The 21,579-nt window shown below is 36.4% G+C and overlaps 1 protein-coding gene across 2 annotated transcripts; it reads left to right on the top strand.

Annotated features, from left to right (window-relative positions):
- Nucleotides 1–3,691: 3,691 nt before the first annotated feature.
- Nucleotides 3,692–19,652, top strand: LOC139134559 (uncharacterized). 2 transcript variants are annotated; one of them, XM_070701448.1, is made up of 7 exons: nucleotides 3,692–3,819; nucleotides 5,483–5,622; nucleotides 6,528–6,596; nucleotides 11,939–12,091; nucleotides 13,387–13,581; nucleotides 14,772–14,996; nucleotides 17,920–19,652. In XM_070701448.1, the coding sequence occupies exons 3-7, from the start codon at nucleotides 6,533–6,535 to the stop codon at nucleotides 18,369–18,371; spliced, it is 1,089 nt and encodes a 362-aa protein (XP_070557549.1). In that variant the 5' UTR covers nucleotides 3,692–3,819; nucleotides 5,483–5,622; nucleotides 6,528–6,532; the 3' UTR covers nucleotides 18,372–19,652. The 2 variants fall into 2 exon arrangements, with proteins under 2 accessions (XP_070557549.1, XP_070557548.1); XM_070701447.1 differs by lacking the exon at nucleotides 3,692–3,819 and having other exon boundaries at nucleotides 5,282–5,622.
- Nucleotides 19,653–21,579: the final 1,927 nt, after the last annotated feature.

A 21,579-nucleotide genomic window follows, 5' to 3' on the forward strand; every position in this document is an offset into this window, starting at 1 on the left:
AGGGTCAAATATATGCATGGTCACCCATTCATTCAGTATCTTTCAACATGTCAAACAATATAAGTAGTATCTCATATTAAACAAAATTCATGAATTGAGCTGTGTTTGCTCATTTCTACATGTAGTAATGGCCATCTTGGAAAGATAATGAAAATGAAGTTATTTCCGTCTAGGGAATTTTTGTTCAAAGAGATAGTCATAGAGCATGACTAGGAATATGTACCCTGAACAGTAAGAGAGATTACCAATAATTCTCCAAGAATAATACACATCAAATCACTCTACAAAAATCTCTATTCAACACACATGGTCCATTAGCTCCTGGATAGTCCTTTAATAAAGACTTTTGGAAAAGTCCTTGAAACTAAAATTGAGTCCTTGAAAATCCTGGGAAATTGATAATCAACCAACAATTTTAAAAAAAATGACAAGATCAGACATGATATCATGAAAATGATCTATGCAAAATCCTATTGTAAAATGATATCTGGAAATGGTATTGTGGATCTCAAAATATCCTTGCAAATTGATGAAATAATAAGTGATAGTCCTTGAATTTTAAGTGACTCATACACTTCATACAAATACCAAGTATAGTATATTAATGTTGAAGATTTGGTAGGGAAGCAAGAGAGAATTCAAATTGCACAACATGCTTTGTACAATGCTGCAATTGTGCATTTCAAAGACCTACATATGAGTGTAAATGCATGTGTATACATGCTACAATTGTGGCATTCAAAGACGTGTATATGTACATACATGCTATAATTCTGGCATTCAAAGACCTACACATGAGTGTAAATGCTACAATTGTGCCTTTAAAAGACAGAGATATGTGCATACTGGTACATGCTACAATTGTGGTATTCAAAGACTTGTATATGAGTGTGCATATTACAATCATGCCTTTCAAAGACCATAGTTACCAAGTGTCACTTGCTTAACACAGATTTCTGGTATCATATCCAATTAAAAAAATCAATATCGTTTTTCCTTTTTAGGGGGGGGGACAAAACAAATGTAATTGGATTTCCCTATTTTATTGCTAAATATTTCACATAATATGCAAAAATGTCTGTTCAAAATTTGGAAAATTGCTATCTCCTTTGAGCAGAAATTATTTTGACGTGGTTTATTTATCAAACATCACTCATCCTGAGTGATTTCAGTTAACTTGCTGATGACACACTGGGCTGCATAATCTTCATATGAATGAAATATCCACGGACCGTTTTCAGTGTGACAACTTCAAATGAGACATGTAATAAAACATTATAGCCCCCAAAAGAGAGTATGTAACCGGGCGGCATTTGGTCGCCTGCCCTCAGGCACATAGTCCCTTTTGGCATTTAATATAATTATTGAAGTACCCTGTCACTGCAACCAGCTTGTTGCTATAACAAAATGTGATAATCTAGTATATCCACCAATTTTAGATCAGTTAATCCATCAACTTCAGTATCCAATTTTCCAAATGTTGCACATCATGTTAATGTTTCATTGAAAAATAATCTTTTGAAAGTTGCAATTATTTGTGCTTAGAATTTGAAGTTGTAAGTGCACAGTACAATCGATTACCCACAAGTCTCCTTAAGTTTTTGAAAATGGATTAGTACATAACTCCTGTCAGCTACTGACTAGCCTGTTCACGTTTGCCTAGACTACAACAAATATTTATACTAACTTGAAGCCACCAAAATGTACAGGAACCTTGTCATTTTTAGTTTACTCTTTCATAAACCATTCCCCAAGTCTCAAGAACTGTATGTGTAAGTATGTAGACCTTCTTTTCAAATTTGTTCAAAACTTTTAAACTTTGGATTTCTTGTGTTTTTAGATACTATAGAATATAGTCTATAGAAGCTATTGGGATGGGTATCTGTCCGGCGTCAGTATGTATGTATGTATGTATGTCCGTTTGTGAGGATGTCTGTCCACTCAAATACATATAAATACATACATACAACTACAGATGAACTAAATATGATATATTGAACTTATGACACCTAAAGATCTTCAAAATTGCTGATCAGACAGCTTTGATATTTGGTATGCAAGTAGGTCCATATGGGTGAACTATTTTAGATTTGTTCAAATTTTGGAAAATTTGCCATTTTTGGTCAAAATTTTTGTTTCCACATGTTTCTCTGAAGTTCTTGTCTAATGATACCCTTGACATTTATTAATAATTCAAAAAGTTCTTTTTTCTAGCATATTAACAGCTTCTCTGAAACGCTTCTCCTATTGACTTCAAATATTTTATGCACCAGTCCAACCATCCAAACCACAAAAAAAAATATCTACAGCATGTTCTGAAATTTGCTTCAAATATTCATATATGTGCCGCGTTCATCATTATTCCTTTATTTAAAAAAAACAGTCACACTTTTTACATCAATTGTTTTCATTACTACACATGGCGATATCAACCCCTTATAGTTGCTTTTACATCCACATGCATGATTGTATATTTTATGTTAGAGGCTGGTGGCTAGGAAATTATGGACCTACAAGACATTTCTCTCCTGGCTGTCGTTTCTCGTCTGAGTACATATTATCTAATATTATACTATGTACGTCTTCAAGTCTATAGTAGCTACAGGGATATTGGCCCGATATTTAGGACGATTTTTTTTGCAAACAAACACCTTGATTCCACTTGAACTGTTGCCTTTAATTTACTTAGAAGGTTTTTTGCAGTTTTCTCAGTAAGACCATGTGAAAATTAATGAGAGTACTTATCGTGGGATATTTGTCAATATTTCATTGTCTGCCTAATCTAATTAATGTGTGCCACACTTACATTTTATATGTGTATGAGATATGATCAAATGTTAGCACCGTGTCATTGACACTATTTCTGTAAACTCCTACTTGCCGTACCTGGGAGTAGCAATTATAAAGATCCGCTTTGACTTGATACTATTGCTATTTTTAGGAATATTTTGTCACTCATGATGAAGTATCTTATAAGAAATTTAACACCTTGAAATTGATGAATTGCATAAGTATTTTCATTTGACGTGTTCTACGTCGTGACAACGTTATGACAAAACTGTCAATATTTTAATATTCCGTCAATGATTATTCAAGGCTGAACTCAAGGTTAAGTTGATATTGACTACATGTATTTCATGATCAAATGTTTTTGATATACAAAGGTGGGCGACTCATTAGAGCACCGATTCCAGTTACAATGGGAGCATAGTTTCACTAATTAATTGAAAACGTGTTATGACAAATTACATTCCATTAGTACATTCCAATATCTATGCGCACGAAATCTTGTATGTCAAATTGTCAGATATTGCTACGTTTAAATTTCCCAACAGTAATGTTTTCCAACATTAATGTTTTTAAATTTAGGCCTATAACACATTTTCCAACCACCTGAAGCAAACGGGTTGCCAGAAGTCATGTCCACGAGCTAGCCGACTCATGCACGTGTTCATTCGCACAAGTGTGTCATTCGAACAGGTGTGCGAGGCCCATATGTCCCAATCAGAGGCTGTTTTCTGTCCGACATTTGGACACGTCCAGAATGGGTGCTGCGCTCAGTTTTCTCAGAGCATAGATGTCCACTCCAATGCGGTGGTGGTGGTGGTGGTGGTGGTGGGGGGGGGGGGGGGGGGTGCGTCCGTGACCGATCCATTTTTTGTATTTCAATGTTGTACCAATCTGTGACTTTGTTTAATAGAGGCGTAAATCCTAATCCTTGTGGCACACTATATTTCATTGAACCTAGGGTCAACCCAAAGGAGAATGCCATCATTTAATATTGGAGTTTACAAGACACCTCGATTACTTTACTGTACTGTAAGTTATTTTTCTTAATGTCTACATCCATGCTTTACTCGGTGACTTCTTTACTGTACTCCATGATTCCTTCGATTAATTTCTTCGCTTGAGCCAAGACAATATAACACCAGAGTCGGCATGCCGATGCTTTGGGCGGCTATTCAGATAATCCCTGTCTCCTGCCAGTGGGATGTACAATAAAAGGGTTGGTTTCCGTTGTCAGCTTTTCCATTCCTGTTCAGAATTGAATTCTGATAAGCTTATAATCTCCATGTTTAATATAGTGTGTAACATTTGCGATCGAATTTGGAGCGTTGTCGTCTGTGATATAGCTTACTACTTACTACTATTGTTTTGACCAAGATGGACCTTACATACTTCTTGAATAGTACACAACAGAGAAAATGTCAAAGAAGAGCCACTCCCGGAGCCACTTTACTCGAATATCATTTCTTATAACACATATCATCATGGTTTTTTATCTAAAACTTTCAAGGACAAGTTGGTTTCTTTTCACATCATCGCCAATTAACTTGAAATTACTTGTGTGTTGATTATCAGACAACAATGGAATTATTAATGCTTTTATTAATTTCAATGTAGCATTCATGCAATGTTTCGAATTCTTAAACCCTTTTGTTGGTGTTCGATTCCAAACTGTAAACTATTGGGATAACATTTTATAATTACGCCCGCTACACCCCCAGCGTGGCATTAGTGCACACTGACTCCATTTAAATCTAACGTTTATTTGTCGATGCGGTATCCGTCTGTATGCAACGAGAGGGAAAACTTGTCGTGGAGTTGGTGCAACTATACTTGCATTCAGTGTCAAGGAAAGCATTTATTTCATTCTTATTCATGGATTACTTATTGAATTACGTTTACCTACTTATAAACGTTTGGCGTGTCATTCGGAAGAAAACAAAAGACGTTTATAGAAGGGTGATTCAACAACATCAGTCGTCATATGAATATGATATGTTTTTGAAATTCCTTATCATTTTTTTGGTTAAAGGATATTCGTTGAAATTTCCATTTTTTTATTTGCGACAAGGCAGACTGTCCTTCAAAATTGTGTGAATACTTACTTGTGATGGGCAGTTACTTATCCAAATAAGAAAGTTTCTCCAATAGCAGTACTTAAATAAATTATGAAAAAATATTGTGATACTGCATAAATCGTACAGATATTTCTCACTGTGTGTTGCGTGTTGGTACGTAAGCCTTAAAAACTATTCCAACAGAAACAATCTCAGCGACCACATATCGTCTGACAATCACAGTCTACTCCAATGTGACGTGAATTAAGAGTCACTAAAAGCATTTTGCTACCACAATAGTATTTTTATTTCATTTGTCGATGTTGAATTCCGGTGAAGCGCAGATTCTAGCGCACGTTTCCGTTTCTACAGAGCGTAATGTAAGTAAACTGCCAACGATGACCGCACTGAGTGCTCTCCGCATCACCTGCTGACGCATGCGTACTTGTCACCTGCGTAATTTTTCCGTGAATTTCTCATAGGTCCCCCATATTTTTTCTTGTCGTCTATTCTGTGATACGTTCAGTCACTAATTTGTGATACTCTAATCTCTGACAGTCCAAGGCCTAACGTTTTGTGATTCACATTTAAATATCGTGCCTTCACACCGGTGATGTCTGCTGTGATTCTATTTGTAGCCAGACACAAGGCAGACATCACACCACATTGCCAAGACACTGATAAGACGTAGAAAGAAGGTTGAGAAACCAGACATCGAACATACAGTATCGTTGTATTCTCAGTTTACTGGAAACGGATCAGATAATCCTGTAGAAAGGTAGGTTTTAATATTTAATAACTATTCTAGTATGGTAAATATTCTATTTTGAGGTAACTGTTCAATTGTTATTACACAACATAAGCCCATCTCTTTCCAAAGTACTTCGTGTCACTTGGCACGTACTACTCGGTTGTTCGACCGTTTCACAGCGATGATTTCAACTAATGCGCCTAAATCTGCACTGACATGGACAGCAGACGATAAACTCAAGTGAAATCGAATTACAAATCGACCCGAATAAAATTTTACAGGAATCAGCAAGGCATGCTATCAGCGATATAAGATTAATTCTGCGTGATTTTCCATTAGAAATTAGATATTGATATCATCTAAGTAATATGTCATAGGATTTCATTTCACCCAACAGTACAACCTTCGCCACACAGAATGGAAAACCATCTGTTTTGTACTGTAGTTTGAACACACTTGAACAAAATTAACAGGATGTGTACAATTGAATTTTAACTTTTGTTATTAAACTTCAATATTTTCGACAACTGATGCATAGTACACTGGCGACTTTTATGCGGAAGAACATATATCGAAGCCATTATTTCTTCATTATTGGATGCTTTATTCGTTTCGTCTACGCAGAAATCTACTTAATATATGAGCGTGTGTTGTCATGGCAACTCGCCGTCGATCGCCGTACAAGAAACCCGTAGCTGGAGGATATTCAAAGGGACAGCACTTCTCAAAGATATTGTTCTACGCATTTCCTCTGCGTCTAATTTTTTTAATTTTTTTCTTTCGTCAATATAACAAAACCTCGTGACTCAGGTCATGATATCTCACTGAATATTAGTGGCAAGCTTTACATGGCCATTTCTATAACATCGTTGATAGTCACGTCACCTATCGATATTCACCTCATTTTAAACATATCCTCTTTTATCCTGTAGGCTTTATGACCCCTAGGCCTTTCTTCACACTCCTACTCTTAAGCTGTCTGCCGGTAATTTTATGCCACAGTAAGTATGGCTTAACCTTGCCACTCTCATTCTAATTCTACACGACGAATTGTAAAAGACAAGTTTTAATATGTACTCAACATATGTGTGGGAGTTTCGTATTTTATTGCGTTGCGTTGTAAAGTGTTGGGGACAAGTACCGAATAAGTCAATATTTAAAAAATAAAATTAAACTGTATAATGTTTTTGCTCGATTCATGGAGAGCCAGGCTCGTCGTTCTGTGTCAAAATGATATTGAATTATCAGATGATAGACATATTGCTTTTTTTGAATTGGTTGGTGACAGATTGCAACACCGATTATATATTAAGTCTTTTGATGGCATTTGCTAATGTGTTGACATTCTAAAGCGGTACTTTCTCTATGTAATCCGAGATACAAAACGTTTTCAAATACATAATATCAAGAGCAGAGTGTCTTGTTGTCATATTGTAACCTCGATACATCCACCATGAAGTAATCCATTGTGGAGGGACCGTGTGCCACGTTAGGAACAGGTACGTAATTGTCAGGTGATTCATCAGCGTTTACTAAGTTTGGCATTGAGTCTGTTAACACACTAAATCAGATAAAGAATACTATTGCTGGCCTTTGTTCGTAAAATAAGTAACATACACTAGCAAACTTCAGTGTTGATGGAACTTCCATAAAACGATGTTAGCTTTACGATGATTGAGCTACCCGTTTTAAATCTACAACTAAATTTGCCTTTTTTTGCTTAGCCAAAACAAGTGAAATCGTCCATTCAGTTAGTTGTGTTCCGATTTCAATGGATGCTGAACTAGTTTAATCGTTGGTAATGAATATGTTGGGGAAATAATTACCTTGAACGATGAGAGCTGATGAATTGAAGTTCGATATTTTCTTGAGCTTCTTTACTGTTAGGAAGCCGTCATCATCTACGGCCTGGGGTCGAAGGAATCGGGGGGTAATTCAAAAAATTGAAAGCTACAAGGGGGTTGCTAAAAATTTGGAGAGAAAGAAGGGGGGTCATTCAATTTTGGTGCAAAATAAATTGAAACACTTCTCAGATTGCACGCATCAATTTCTCAAAATTTTCAATGCGAGAGGGGCAACACCCCTTCTCGTGCTCTCCCCTTTGAGGTGTTCTACTAGTTTCACTTAGAAAAAAAATTGAAAACGCCTGTTAGATTGCACCTGACTGCACCATTGCACATTTCAATTTCTCAAAATTTTACATGCAACAAAGGGGACACACCTCCTCTGACACTTTCCGCTTCAGTCTCTCGCGTGTTCTCCCCATGTACTTTCAAATTCTGCCCAGTCAGATATCCTAGTGAATACTCTGTCATGATACTCATCTAAATTAAGCAATACTATATGGTCAGATAGTGGTTACAGGGTGAGCTTTCATATTTAATTTTGTGATGACTTGGTTAGTTTCACCTTTTCAACAGTCATGAGAAAACTGATGATAATCTAGCAGGATAAACCAGAATTTGAAAGGTCTTTACTATTGCTAGTAAATTTTTCAAATACATGTATTGATATGAACTTTTCTAAGGCGCGGGGTCAGTCAAAATTTCTGTGTCAGGGGTTACTCAAATTCATCATTGTTGGCAGGGGGGTTGCTCAAAATTTTCGGTGAAATTCCTCCGACCTCCAGGCCGTAAATAATGACGGCTCCCTTACTGTCAGTGGTAGTTTTGCAAAGTTCCGTAGTTTTCGACACCCTGTCTTTCCCCACTAATCGCAATAATCATAATAAAGATGAGCTTTGATTCAACGTTGATTATGGCTGCCATTCTTCAACAATCACTAGTTACCTTGAAGCCCTTTATTTCCTTGTAAGGTTTGATGGCAATGGATATGGATGCAATTTGGTTCATACTAGTCCAGGTTCACTCTAAAATGTTTCATCGAATAATCAAATAACGTAATACTCTGTTGTTATCAACGCCATGGATGTTCATGTTCCCTTTTCTCTTTGAATTCTTCTTATTTTCATTGTCAAACCTGTTCCTCTATGTATAAATCTGTCGGATTTTTAGCTTTCGTCCACATGAGATTTTCTTTAGATCATTTGCAATCTTGTTTCATACGTGGTATTGGGCTTTTCAAAATTAGCCTAACCGATCAAGAAATCGGCAATTTGTAACCAAAAAACCTTGTGATATTTGCTCAGAGGTCATATTGTCCCACACTTTTAAGACATTTTCGTATTTAGGCCCCCAAATATAAACTTCAGAATTCCAATAGGTAACGAAATCGCCAATCTCAATATCTGCTGCTTTTTCAACGTACAAATTTTGCTATCTTATTGTCTTAACGTCCGACATGATGGCGTCTAATTGAAAATTCCAGGTCACGGCTGCCCATGTACATCCATCGGCATGAAATGTTTTGAAATATTGAACTCTTGACTGAAATGAATCCTGATGAGATATTGCTGACAATCGATATAAATATGACAAAATTACATCTTACACATTTACCGGTCAAATTAGTTTCAAATCTTGTTAGCAGATAAATGCGGATGCGCTGATGCTGGTGCTCTCTTTAGTCATACGTTCGACTGTGCGCACTGTATTGTCCTTTGTGATCGATAAACATTTATCGCAAACGTCACTCAAATCGCTTGCATGTTCGATATGTATCGGCGATAATCTCCATCTACTTCATTATAATTGGATTTCAGGTAATAAATGTCAATGTTGCCGAATATTTCATTTCACTTCTCAAATGGCGCATCCACAGACTTTATTAATTAGACGATATTGATATCATAGACTGTGGATCTTTTACCAACTATGAGATTTACCGGTTTCCAAAGTGTTAAGCTAGCATTTACACCAGAATGTTCAATTTTGCATTCTCTAAAAGTGTTTTTGGTCAATCTACAATTTAAAACTTTTGCCATGTAAGATTTTTCAGATCTAAAACGTGGAGCTGTTATAATGTGTTCTTGCTTGAAATTCCCCTTTGGCCAACCTATACAAATCAAGCGATCACAGAAACTGCTCAACTCTGAACTTCATATGACAAATTCACCGTTTTTCGAGAACGACAGATTGATGTAGACCTTAATATAATATCGACACGTTTTCTGGTTCATCTATTCAATTTAGAGTGTTGCTGATCTAAGATGGTATCTGTTGGATATGTAGAAGTTATTCGTACCGTGTCCATTGAAGTTTTTTCTTTATGTTTAGTGGGCATGAACTTCGAAAGGACACTAGCAAACAATAATCCAAAGCGATGATTAGACAAGTCTCTATAAATAATAAAACAAATTACTTAGTAATTTGTATTATTATCATTTATAACGCTCTGCTTAAGCATCGAGCACTGTAATGTTTTTGACGTGTAATACTTAGTACATACTTAGGTCTGTTATGTCAGGAAACAAGGAAGCCATGTCGTTATTGTTTTATTTTATGATAAGCTTATAAGAGAAATATGCATGGCATGTTTGACTTGGAGTAGCTAGTTGCCTAGAGTCTCTCCGTAGTGTTGTTATGCTAACTCCAGTTTTGAGTATCATATCAACATTGCGGAGAGAATCCAGAAAAAGTGGTTAGAGACAATAATTTCTCATACATGTGGCACCATTCACGGGTAGGCTTTTCAATCAAAGGAAGCAAACATAACATTCTTTGAAACAATTTTGTTAAATAAGCAAATCATTGACTGCCATGTACGCATTGTCGCATCACTTTTTTCTGTAATGAAAATCTTACAGTGAATAAAAACATTTAGGCCTACTATCTTCAACAATCCTATATTAAACCGGTTTACTTTCTGATTGATGTGTTTAATTCTTTCGTGTTTCTCTTCATACTGCTCTCAAAGCTGCCACGGAAATCTATTTCTTCACTGGAGTTTGCCTCACACCCTCAGCCGTACAACATTTACTATGTTCCAGCATAATAATTCTACACGTTGTTCATTTAGAATACATTGTACATTTCAAGGTTAGACTCAATCTATTTTGTCAAACAATTCCAAGACATGCCATGTATGTCGATATAATGACAATAGTTGAGGTTTGATTAGTTTGCACGGTTCAGTTTGAACACGGGCCTACGTTCTCTAGAATCTGGCCAGTTATTTTAAGGCGTCCTATGGCTTTGGAAAGCCCAAAATTAACCGATTAGATTCTAGACTAAGGTCTACGTGAAAACTGGCATTGGTAAATATGTACGTATGATGCATAACACATGAACAGCGACTCTGAACACTGTGAACTGTAAAACGTCCAAGCACAGAGAAAATGAGATTGCGTGGCTACTACATCAATCATCAGCCAATCTAACAGGTTGAACAATTAATGTTGTGTTAAAATATTGAATAATTTACGATCTTGCCCTTTGATGAAATAGTTTGAATATGAGATGTAAGCTTCGTAGTGGAAAATATGGTGCATGTATTTTTCCTTGGTAATTACACGCATGGTTGTAAATTTCGTGCAGACTCTACAATGACCGAGGAGACTGAAAATATGCCTGAAAACATGCATTGCAAACTAAATGAACAGCGCAACAGAGACTACGAGTGAACTGTGAAAAAAAAGCCTGGGTTTTAAGGAATAGTGAATTTACAGTACTACCTTTATGCTCTAAACATTACGAGTAAAAGTGATAAGTGCTGTTTGTTCTGCGCAGGCGACAGTCTTGGGTTCAAAATGATATATTTAAGTCCACATCGTCGATAAAAATTATGAATTAAAATTACTTGTAAAAACCTCGATCTCGATCGGTGACTATTTTATTGATCTAAGTACTTATTCTGATATTGCACTTCATTTTCACTGGTTCTGTCATTCATACATACATACATACATACATACATACATACATAAATAATATATATATATATATATATATATATATATATATATATATTATATATATATATATATATAATCAGTGTTTTCCATTGTTATGGTAATTAATTTCTATGTTTACCAAAATTAAAGAATGGCTACCACTGTATAGTTGCTCTGGGGAGAAAAAAAAAAAAAAAAAAATATTATATATATATATATATATATATATATATATATATATATATATATATATATATATAATATACGCTAGTGCGTACATACCTTCACCATGCAATTGCGTACGTTTTTTGTTACCATGGATACAACTTTTTCAGTGTACAGACAATATATTGACCAAGTGAGTCGATAATTTCATTTAAAGGTCAACAAATCGAATGACATCAAGGATAGCCATGTCACCTCTTCTGAAAATGTATTACCTTCAACAGTTTCTTTTAATCGCTAAACAGTCCAGTTTGCAGTGTGATATTTCTGTGAAATTGCTTGAAATTATCGCTAATATGCTTATTTTATTTATCATATTACTTTTAGGGGACTTATCATATTGGTTCGGTAGGAAGTGTAAAACAAAGTATGACTGCAACCAGCATGGATCTTGTCAATATGGCAAATGTTTCTGTGACGTAGATTTCATTGGAAATCGTTGTCAGTATGCCAAGTTCTTGAAAACACCAACAGAGACAGGTGTGTGGTCGCCATTATTACTTCCAATCTTAGAAGTTATGTAAACAAAACTGCAGACTGGATATTGGAAAAAAGTGACACAAAATATCAGGGGGAATTGAGAGAAGATAAGAGCTCAGTTGCCTGCACATTTCTAACCAATTGATGGAATATTGTACCCTTATACAGAAGATTCAAAGTAGGCCCATTGCAACTAACATGGGCGAACGGAGAGAAGGGAAACTTGTAAACAGAGTGGAATTTCTGATAACATCACGCATCTGTCAGTAGAAATGTAGGTTTTCATACTATTGGAAGAGACGTTTGTTTTACACCTCAAAATTTTATATCTTCATGAATATTACAATGCAGTCCCTTCTTGTTATGAATAGTTCAGTTTGCTTCGCAGGTTTTACATTTTCTCACTCTAAATCAAAGGAAGGTAGCACATTGTTTATTTCACTGTCATAAATTATCCTGTTTTGACGAAGCTGAGCTGATTTAACATAGGGCAACAGGAAATGTCACCTTGTAAACTTTGTTTTTGAGAATTTTTAAAAAATGTGTCCTTGGCATACAAACTCATGGATTTAGAAAGCTTTTCGAAAGTCGCGTTCTTCATAAAGGATGGCTAATTGTCTCATCTGTTTTAATGCGTAAGGTAAGGGATAACTATCCATTCTAGTCAGATGCGATTTAAAACTTGGTTTGAATAAATAATATCATTAGAGACTTCTACCTGAGTTCTATCAATTTTGTCATTGTAATTGTTAAATTACGTCGACCCAATCATTATTGGCATGGCATGATATCTCACGTAAAAGTGACACTACAAACTGTGTGACAAAATGCATGACGATCCGTTATTGCTGCAGGCGTAATCTCATACACCTTTGCGCTTGAACAAAATATCATAAACTTTGGTTCTTCAAGGAAAAAACATATTTCTAGAATTAATTATTTCATAAACATATATGTACGAAGTGTCGCACCACCGTAGCAATTTTACCTGTAGAACTTGCGAGTACATATAATGAGCTAATTTAAGGAAAATATCACCAATGCATGAGATTTTGAAGAAGACAACACTTGATATCTTATCTATCCAACAAAAATCTAAGTCATGTACACCATGCACAAGATATATAGCGATTTTCTTTTGGAAAGCTTACTTCCTCCAAATATCAAAAGAAACACAGACATTTTCATTTTGCATAACGTTCGTAGACATTTTGATTTTCCTTCTCGACTTTGAGACTTTCAAAATGCAACAATTCACATATCATGTCATTAACTCTTCTTCATTTCATTGGTAGAAACAACAGAGCAACCGACTACCCTGTCTCTCCTGTCGTCAAGTCCAACAACGTCATCTGGTAAAAACGTCACACTTGCCGCGAGTTCTAACAACATCACAATTGTTGACGACAATAAGAATGACAATGCCACAACAAGCCCTTGTGGGGATGGTGTTTTCTATGGAAACAAATGTCAAAATAGGAATTCGGATGGTTAGTAAACTTCATCTCAACTTAATTTTAGTGTGATACTCACACCACTGCCAAGGTCAGTGTGATACCCACCACAACTGCCAAGGTCAGTGTGATACCCACCACAACTACCAAGGTCAGTGTGATACCCACCACAACTGCAAAGGTCTACTGTTTTTATTCATGAATAGTGGATATTGGACTATGTAGGACACGTTAATGAGTTTATTTTCGAATTAATGAGATCCCGCTACTTGCCGAAACTAATCATGTTATTTTGAACAATTCGTAGCTAATCTTAACCATTTTCCATGCCGTAGATCATCGATATAAGTGTCAGAATGTCAAAATATTTCTCTTCAGTTATATGTCGGCATTGGATACTCCCACTGAATGTTCGGCGGATCGTCTCCAAATATTGTAAAAAGTTCTGTTTTTCGGTGTAGATGAAGATGCAACGATCAAAATAAACAATTTGGAAGCTGCAACCCGATTTGCATTTTGTGTTACGGCAGAGAATAATATCTGTAGGAACACAGCTTTAAGCTGGACTTGAGATAAGTTGACAAAGAAGTGCAACTCATAGCTCAAAAAGTGCACTTGGCAGTTACTGGTGCACTTGACAGTCGCTGCTTATACTCACTTATCCAAGGGCAAAGAAGACAAAGAAATGGACACAGCTGCGTTATTGGTAATCGAATACATATGTGTCAAAGGATTAGGGAATTATTTTTAAATGAATTTCAGTCCGCTATGTGATTAGTTTTTATTGTATTGTTATTAACGACAGTTATTTTACTATTTTATCTAATATTTGAAATTATTTCATACTTTTAACGTGTGACTTAACGACCTTGTACGATTCATCCAAGGCTTACAATAGCTGTAATAGTCTCTCCATCTCATCCTTTCGTCTATGTCAGTAATGTCTAATAGCATCTTATTAAAACGGCCTCACTCTGTCTTGCTTGTTTTCAAAATGATAGTCCAATTTCACCCCGACGGTACCGGACAATTGCATGATGTGGCACGTCAAGCCGGAACGTTGTAACCGTCACTTAAAGATAAACGTTGAAATAACTATCACCTACGATATACAAGACCACCTTATTCAGATTTTCGACGGAATCAGCAAGCATCCTTGCTGATATCCTTTTAAACGAAAAAATCGTAGTTTTTACCTTCGCCTAATAGAGGAATTTTACTTCCAGTTTCAGATTTCAATAAGCCAAACAAAGAACTTTCAGATCTTGAAGAAAACCTGAATTCTTCAAGATTTCGAACGGTGATTGTTGCAGTGGTTGCTGTAATCATCTTATCAATATGTACTAGTTGTGTACGTTTTGCGATGAGAACACAGAGACGACGAAATAGGAGAAACCTAGAACGGACCCCAGAACGTCATCCCGTGGTTGAATCTCAACCGAGACCTGAACGTGAGTATGCAAAACATTTGACGAACAGGACCTCTTTAATAAGTCATAACTACCATTTCTGTTGACTTAAATGTGCATCGAAAATATTGAGGACTCTTGATACTAGCCTTGGATTAGTTAATGAAATATTCATTCATGATTTGTAAGTCCATGACACTACAATGTTCATCTTACCAGGTCGTGCATTGAGTTGCAGTTGATTGTGTGACGTCATAGTCTCAGAGGTCAGAGGTCACAGAAGAAAAATTAACAATCTGCACGTAGAACTTAAATATTTTATTTTAATAAGAATGCCATCGAGTGGATATCAAAATCTGTCTCTATCACTCAGATTTGCTTGATAGATCGGTTGATTGGTCGGTTGAATTAATTAACATTTCGTAGTTGATCAATAAATCACCAATCTCGATGCATATCAACGTCGGTGTTCACACGCTGTCAAGACAGCTGTAATTCATAGTTAGTATGCTGTGTCTGCATTGATACTGTACTACACTAGTACTTAATTCGTCCGTTCTGTGCCTGATTCCCGCGATTCGATTAACTAACATTGCTTTAGTGTCCAGTGTGTCCCATTGTGGTACTTAATTCATGGGGAGCATTTTTTGTTGGGCGATATTTAACTTGGGACACTTTGACCTATTCATAGAATACTGCCAATCATTCGTTTATTTGACGCGTATGATCCTTGATCATTTCAATATTGTCAACATCTTCCAATTACAGTTAGACTTGCGATCGAAGTTTACGGTTTACCCGGTAGCATAACGACGCCATGGCTCGTATGAACCGCATAATGGTTGACACGCTGACGTTCAACAAACGATTGTAGAATATAGGACTATTTGCGGAACACTGAACACGTCATCATCAATTGACTTTAACAAACTGAGCTCTGAAAATACAGTATCATGTTCATTCCTTAAAATACATACCCAACAAAGTTCTGGTCAGATTTAAGAATTTAAATTTATTCGACGATTGTAATTTTGAGAGAAATGTGATTTGTGTTTGCGTCGTAAGATTTGAATGAACAACACCAAGAAAATCATAATTACCAGGTGAAGCTATGTCACACAGACTTCGAATAAAACCATAGGTTGCAGAACTACTTTATGTTTGCAGAGTGAAAATCTCAATCGTTAACAAATTAACGCTGTAATCCCGTTGCTCAAAAACCCCGAAAGTTTTGCACATTTCTTATTTTGAGATGGATATGTCCCGGCAATGAATATGGTTTACAAGACTATATGTCTTGTAAGTATCAAGGACTGAACGATCTGAATTAGTGCACTGTATAATACAAGCCAAGGCACATGAATACGCACCTTTCGATACGAACCAAGGAAACATCCAAGTATTGTGACGCGGTGAGAAAGCAAATTCTTCCCCTACCCCTGTCAAAACTACGTAACACCCCTTACCATTCATAAAAATGTTCTGACTTCGTCAACATTCTGTTATATGTGTTATCTACAGTTATATTAAAATGAACATTATTTGGCTTGGCACCAAATTCTGTTCGAACATTTAAAAACCATGATCTGGAATTGGATTGAGAGCTAGTGTCACTACCTTTGGCTGTACACTTTGTATTGACAGTAACATCAGCGTTAAAGAGCTTTACCAAGACCCCGCTCGTCTTCTTTTGTTAGCCAGTATGTACAGTGTACTGTGTCTCCGAGTCTTCAAGATGTTCTTCATTCCATAACGCTGCAGGTTATTGTATCAGCCCTATATTCATCGGGGTAAATTGCTGCCCTGATAACGATTCAAGATACCAACTAATTAGGGCGTACTCTGGCAACTGTACAGTGGCACCGCCTGAGATTGTTGTATTTAATATTTAATTATAAAGAGTTCAATGAAATAAACACCCCCTCCCATATTATGTGAAAAAAAATATGATACCCTCCCATTTTTAGCTCACGTGTTAACACACGTTGATCTGATAAATATCTTTGTTGCCGCGTGAAGCGCTGAGCAGTGTCAAGTTAATAAATAGCTTATTTGCATATGAAATGAAGATATGTAATTAGTCATATAACTCCGAAATAACTGCACCAAATTTGATGAAATCTGCTGCAGATACTGATTAGGCAGATATCTGACTGTGTTGAATGGGAAGCAATTAGTAATGTTAAGTTAATTAACGGTCCATTTGCATATTTAATCAACTTTGTTATTAGTGATATTACTATGAAATTACAGCATTAAATTTGATGAAACGTGCTGCATATGTTGATCTGATAGATATCTAATTGTCCCATGAATCATTGAGCGGTGTTAAGTTTATAAAGAGCTCCTTTACATATTAAATGAAGTTTTGTAATTAGTGAGAGAGTACTGTGCGAAAGTTGATAAACCTGCAACATATAATGATCTGACAGATATCTGACCGTTCTGTTAAGCATACTACTTTGTAATTAACCTGTTGTAAACCACGTGAGTACATTCAGTTCACATCTGGTTCGTTTTCATATGCCTCCTCCCCTTTTCGGAATTTTGCATCCTTGAAAGATATTGTTTCTGGAGCCATCTGGCCATTTATTATAACATCTTTAATCCGAACTACTACCTTGGTTACCAATGATTGATACGAAACGTTGCCGTCCGTGTCTACGTATCTCTACTTTTACCAACACGTATTATTGAAGTAGCGTTATCAAAGTGCCATCCACAGGCGCCCGTGGGCTGGGTAGTCTGCTAGATCAATCGATTTTCTGCTCGATCCATCGATCCCGTACTCGATCTTCCCACCACTGCAACAATTTAGGTCACAGAGGAGGGCAGATCGAGTACGGGATCGATAGATTGAGCAGAAAATCGATCGATCTAGCAGACTTCCCTGGGTACGACCCCCTGTGGTGCCATCTGATATGAATAAGATAAAATATAATATATATTTACATTTTATTTTTAGCATATTCTTACAGACCAAGTTGGTACCAACCTTTCGACCGTCAACATATGCCTGATGCTTTCGAAGCCTACAGATGTTCTGGTCATGGTACAGACACCGACATCGAAGAACATTTCTACGATGAATTAGACATTGAAACACCACATGATGAACTCTACAGACACATTCCTGGTCCTTCAAGTTCGGCAAAAGGCGCGACATCATTGTCATTTACAAGTCCTGTTGAAAATGGGGCCATAGGGGGCGCTGTTTACAATAGTAGCGTCATCTCGGAGCAGAAAATGATCATGCCCTCACAACTTGGTTCACCGAATGCAACTGTCAACTCGCAGAACCAGTTTCGTGGAACTGATACTTCCCGTTCTCCCAGCTTTAAAGATTCAAGTAAAGACATTTCAAGTGCTGATTCAGAGGAATCAAGAAGTGACGAAGACTCGCGCCGAAGGTCTTGATGATTAAATCGAGCAATATTTACAAATAAATAATTATTTTGATGAAGCGTAGACAGTTGCGTTCACTGTCAATCGATGAAATAATTGGAATTTCAGCCCCATCATTGTTTTCCACAAAAGTTCACACATAACTTTATTTTAAATCATACAGATTGACCAGTACCTCAAAACGGTTGCTGGTAAAAAAGTATGATTTTCTTTGGGGGAAAGATGATAATTTCAAATTGCAAACTTCGCACGGATCATCAAAAATATTCACTGGACTTCGAGTCGAGCTGTTGAATTTCTCTCGGTAGTTTCTGTGTTAAAATATGTTACATTCAATAATTCTTCCATAAACAATTTCATTTGTGAACATACATTGCCAAGTAAAATAAGTCAAATGATAGAAAACATTTTTATCCACAGAGAAGTATTCCGACTGTAAGTTCGATTGTCATACTTGACCTTACACCAGATGAAATTCTATAACCAAGCTATGGTTTGCATTAGACCATGACCAAATTTGAAATTTATTTCCGAACCTGTTTTTCATTATCATTACTTATCTTTATTCGCCTTATAACGGACACAGTCAGTTTTCCAAATGTAAAAGAAACAGTTATTTGTGGATAACAACTATTCAAGTCGATACTTGATCTGTGAAAGGTTTTTGGAAATTGACTTTTCATTTTACCAGTTATCAAATATGGGCCACACAGATACAAATGGTATTAGGTAACGTGTCATGGGCAATAACACTATCGAAGTGTCGTAGATCGGATTCAAACCAGTATGACATCACGATCCGTCAACTTTCATGTAACATAAACCTAGGATGTATTTCATGTCGATGTGAATCAAGCAGACGTTTTCATTGTCACCTCTACCGAGTTATGTTTTGTCAACGTGTTGACAGCCAATGTAAGTACGTAACCATGGAGATAAGAGAATCATTCATTGAATGGATATAACGATGACACGTTTGTGATACGTTCAATGTCTTCCAAGTTATTATGGCTGGATAAATAAGTACATTGTGTCACAATTCAAACACTGTAGGTGATGATATGTAATTATGGAATGTCGTCACGTATAAGCAATCTTACATGTCAAAGTTAAGAAAGAGATAATGTTGTACAGTGAATTTCCGTGAAACACTGCCGCCATTACCATTTCATCTGTTCAAACACGGCCCCTCTATAGAGGGACAGTGTTCAAACAAGTTATGTCCTGTGGAAGTGGGTGATACGTTGTTGAACACATCGTACATTGGTTAGTAAAATATTTGTTCCTTTCAAAGATTGTTGCATTCTGGTGTTATACTCGTCGTTGTTAACCTCCATAAGGTATTTGCAATGTCCCCGAAGCCCTGAGACCCTATACCGGAAACCTACCTCCATATGGGCTGCAATAACAACGTAGTCCGAAGTTTTCCCGACGTACGCCTTAATCCCGCAAACAATTTCGTCCAAAGTAAAAAAAAAACCCGAAATTTGGTTCGACAGCAGCCTTTGATGTCATCGCATGATGTAACTTTTGTATACATGGTAGTATTGTGGCGATGTCGCCATCCATCACTGTAGGGCGCTGTTCGAAGCTCAGTCAGTATAAAGATAAATATACATATAGTATATCTATTTATTTATTTACAGAAAGTGGAAAGGTGCTATTGTTTAGAATAATATGAAATGTATTAGAGACTGAAAATAAAGTTATGTCATTGTTTGAGACATGAATACAATACAGATCCATCAAATGTTTGTTGCCGTTTGTATTGTTGATTTTGTCGGTCACGAGATTTTCGTCAATTTAATGTAAAATGTAGCGCTGTCAAAGTGAATTGCTATTATACAGCACATGCAGCAGTGCAGAGTAAATATGACGATCTACAACGTTCAAAGACTCTGAGAATAATCACAAAACGGATATTTGAGCTCACAATTAAAATATCATTTTAAGTGAGTTACTGATTAAAGATCAAACAGTTTTCAAACATCCAAGTTCGTTGACTGTCGCCAATCGTGACGTCAGTCTTAATCATCGCTGTGTCAGGAACAACTCTATGTTTACCATAGATAACGGTGAAGATAACGGTTTGTCATAGACTGGCCCCAGTCGCTTGGCTTTTCTCGGCAGTAATGCCATCGCGTTTCCAACAGTCTACTCAACACCCTATCACTAACGCGACATTTTACTGAAGTTTATTCCTTCCATTTAATACTCTGTTTTCATATTTATATGCCTACGGACTTCGAGCAAGTCTCGGTTTGTCATTGTGTGGCTTTTATACGCTGACACATTTATGATATGATGTCTTTATAATACAGCAAGTGTCTGGTGATGGTCTCTCTCTTTGCTACGTATTCTTTGCATTTACAACAAACAAATTCGAAGTATCGATATATCGGTATTAAATGCAATATATATATATATATATATATATATATATATATATATATATATATATGTATGTCTATCTGTGTCTGTCTGTGTCTGTCTCTGTGTGTAAGACCAGTAATACTACGCCAATGTCAAAACAGTACTAGTTCTCAACTCTCTCTCTCTCTCTCTCTCTCTCTCTCTCTCTCTCTCTCTCTCTCTCTCTCTCTCTCTCTCTCTCTTTTCTACAAAATACTTACATTTTAAGGTAGCCAACTACATATGTCTCATGCGGACCGTGTCAATGTGAAGCCTCGCACAACGAGACAGAATAACAGGAATAATACGTCATAATAAGATGGACAATCAGCATTTGTAGAATAACAGCGAGACATGCTGAAAGAAAGACATACAACTTGAAGAGTATGAGCTCAATCAGTTGTTTACTAGGATGACTATTTCATAGATTTAAAATCAATAAGCTTATAGTCAGATTTTCCTGTCTCCCAAGCAGCGTTGATCAGACACAAACCTACTTTAATTTAGCGCTGCATGTCTCATCATTAATTTCTTGAGATAGTGTTTGGAAAGTCTTGAAACGAAAAGGATGTCTTGCGAGACCTTTACCAAACTATCTAAAAGTCTGTCCACAATCACCACCCTACGACAACATTCGCTTGTAAAGGTCTGCAGCACGAGAAATGAAATGCTTTACATGTAATATAATGTAATTCGTGCTATCCGTAGTAATTTTGAGACAAGAGAATCATAGAAAATATCTGATGGTATATTACCAGAGATATTTGACACGCATACAATGAATGAAAAAAAGTATCTTTCTTAACGT

This window comes from Ptychodera flava, chromosome 6 (assembly GCF_041260155.1).
Source record: "Ptychodera flava strain L36383 chromosome 6, AS_Pfla_20210202, whole genome shotgun sequence".
Taxonomy (NCBI): Eukaryota; Metazoa; Hemichordata; class Enteropneusta; family Ptychoderidae; genus Ptychodera; species Ptychodera flava.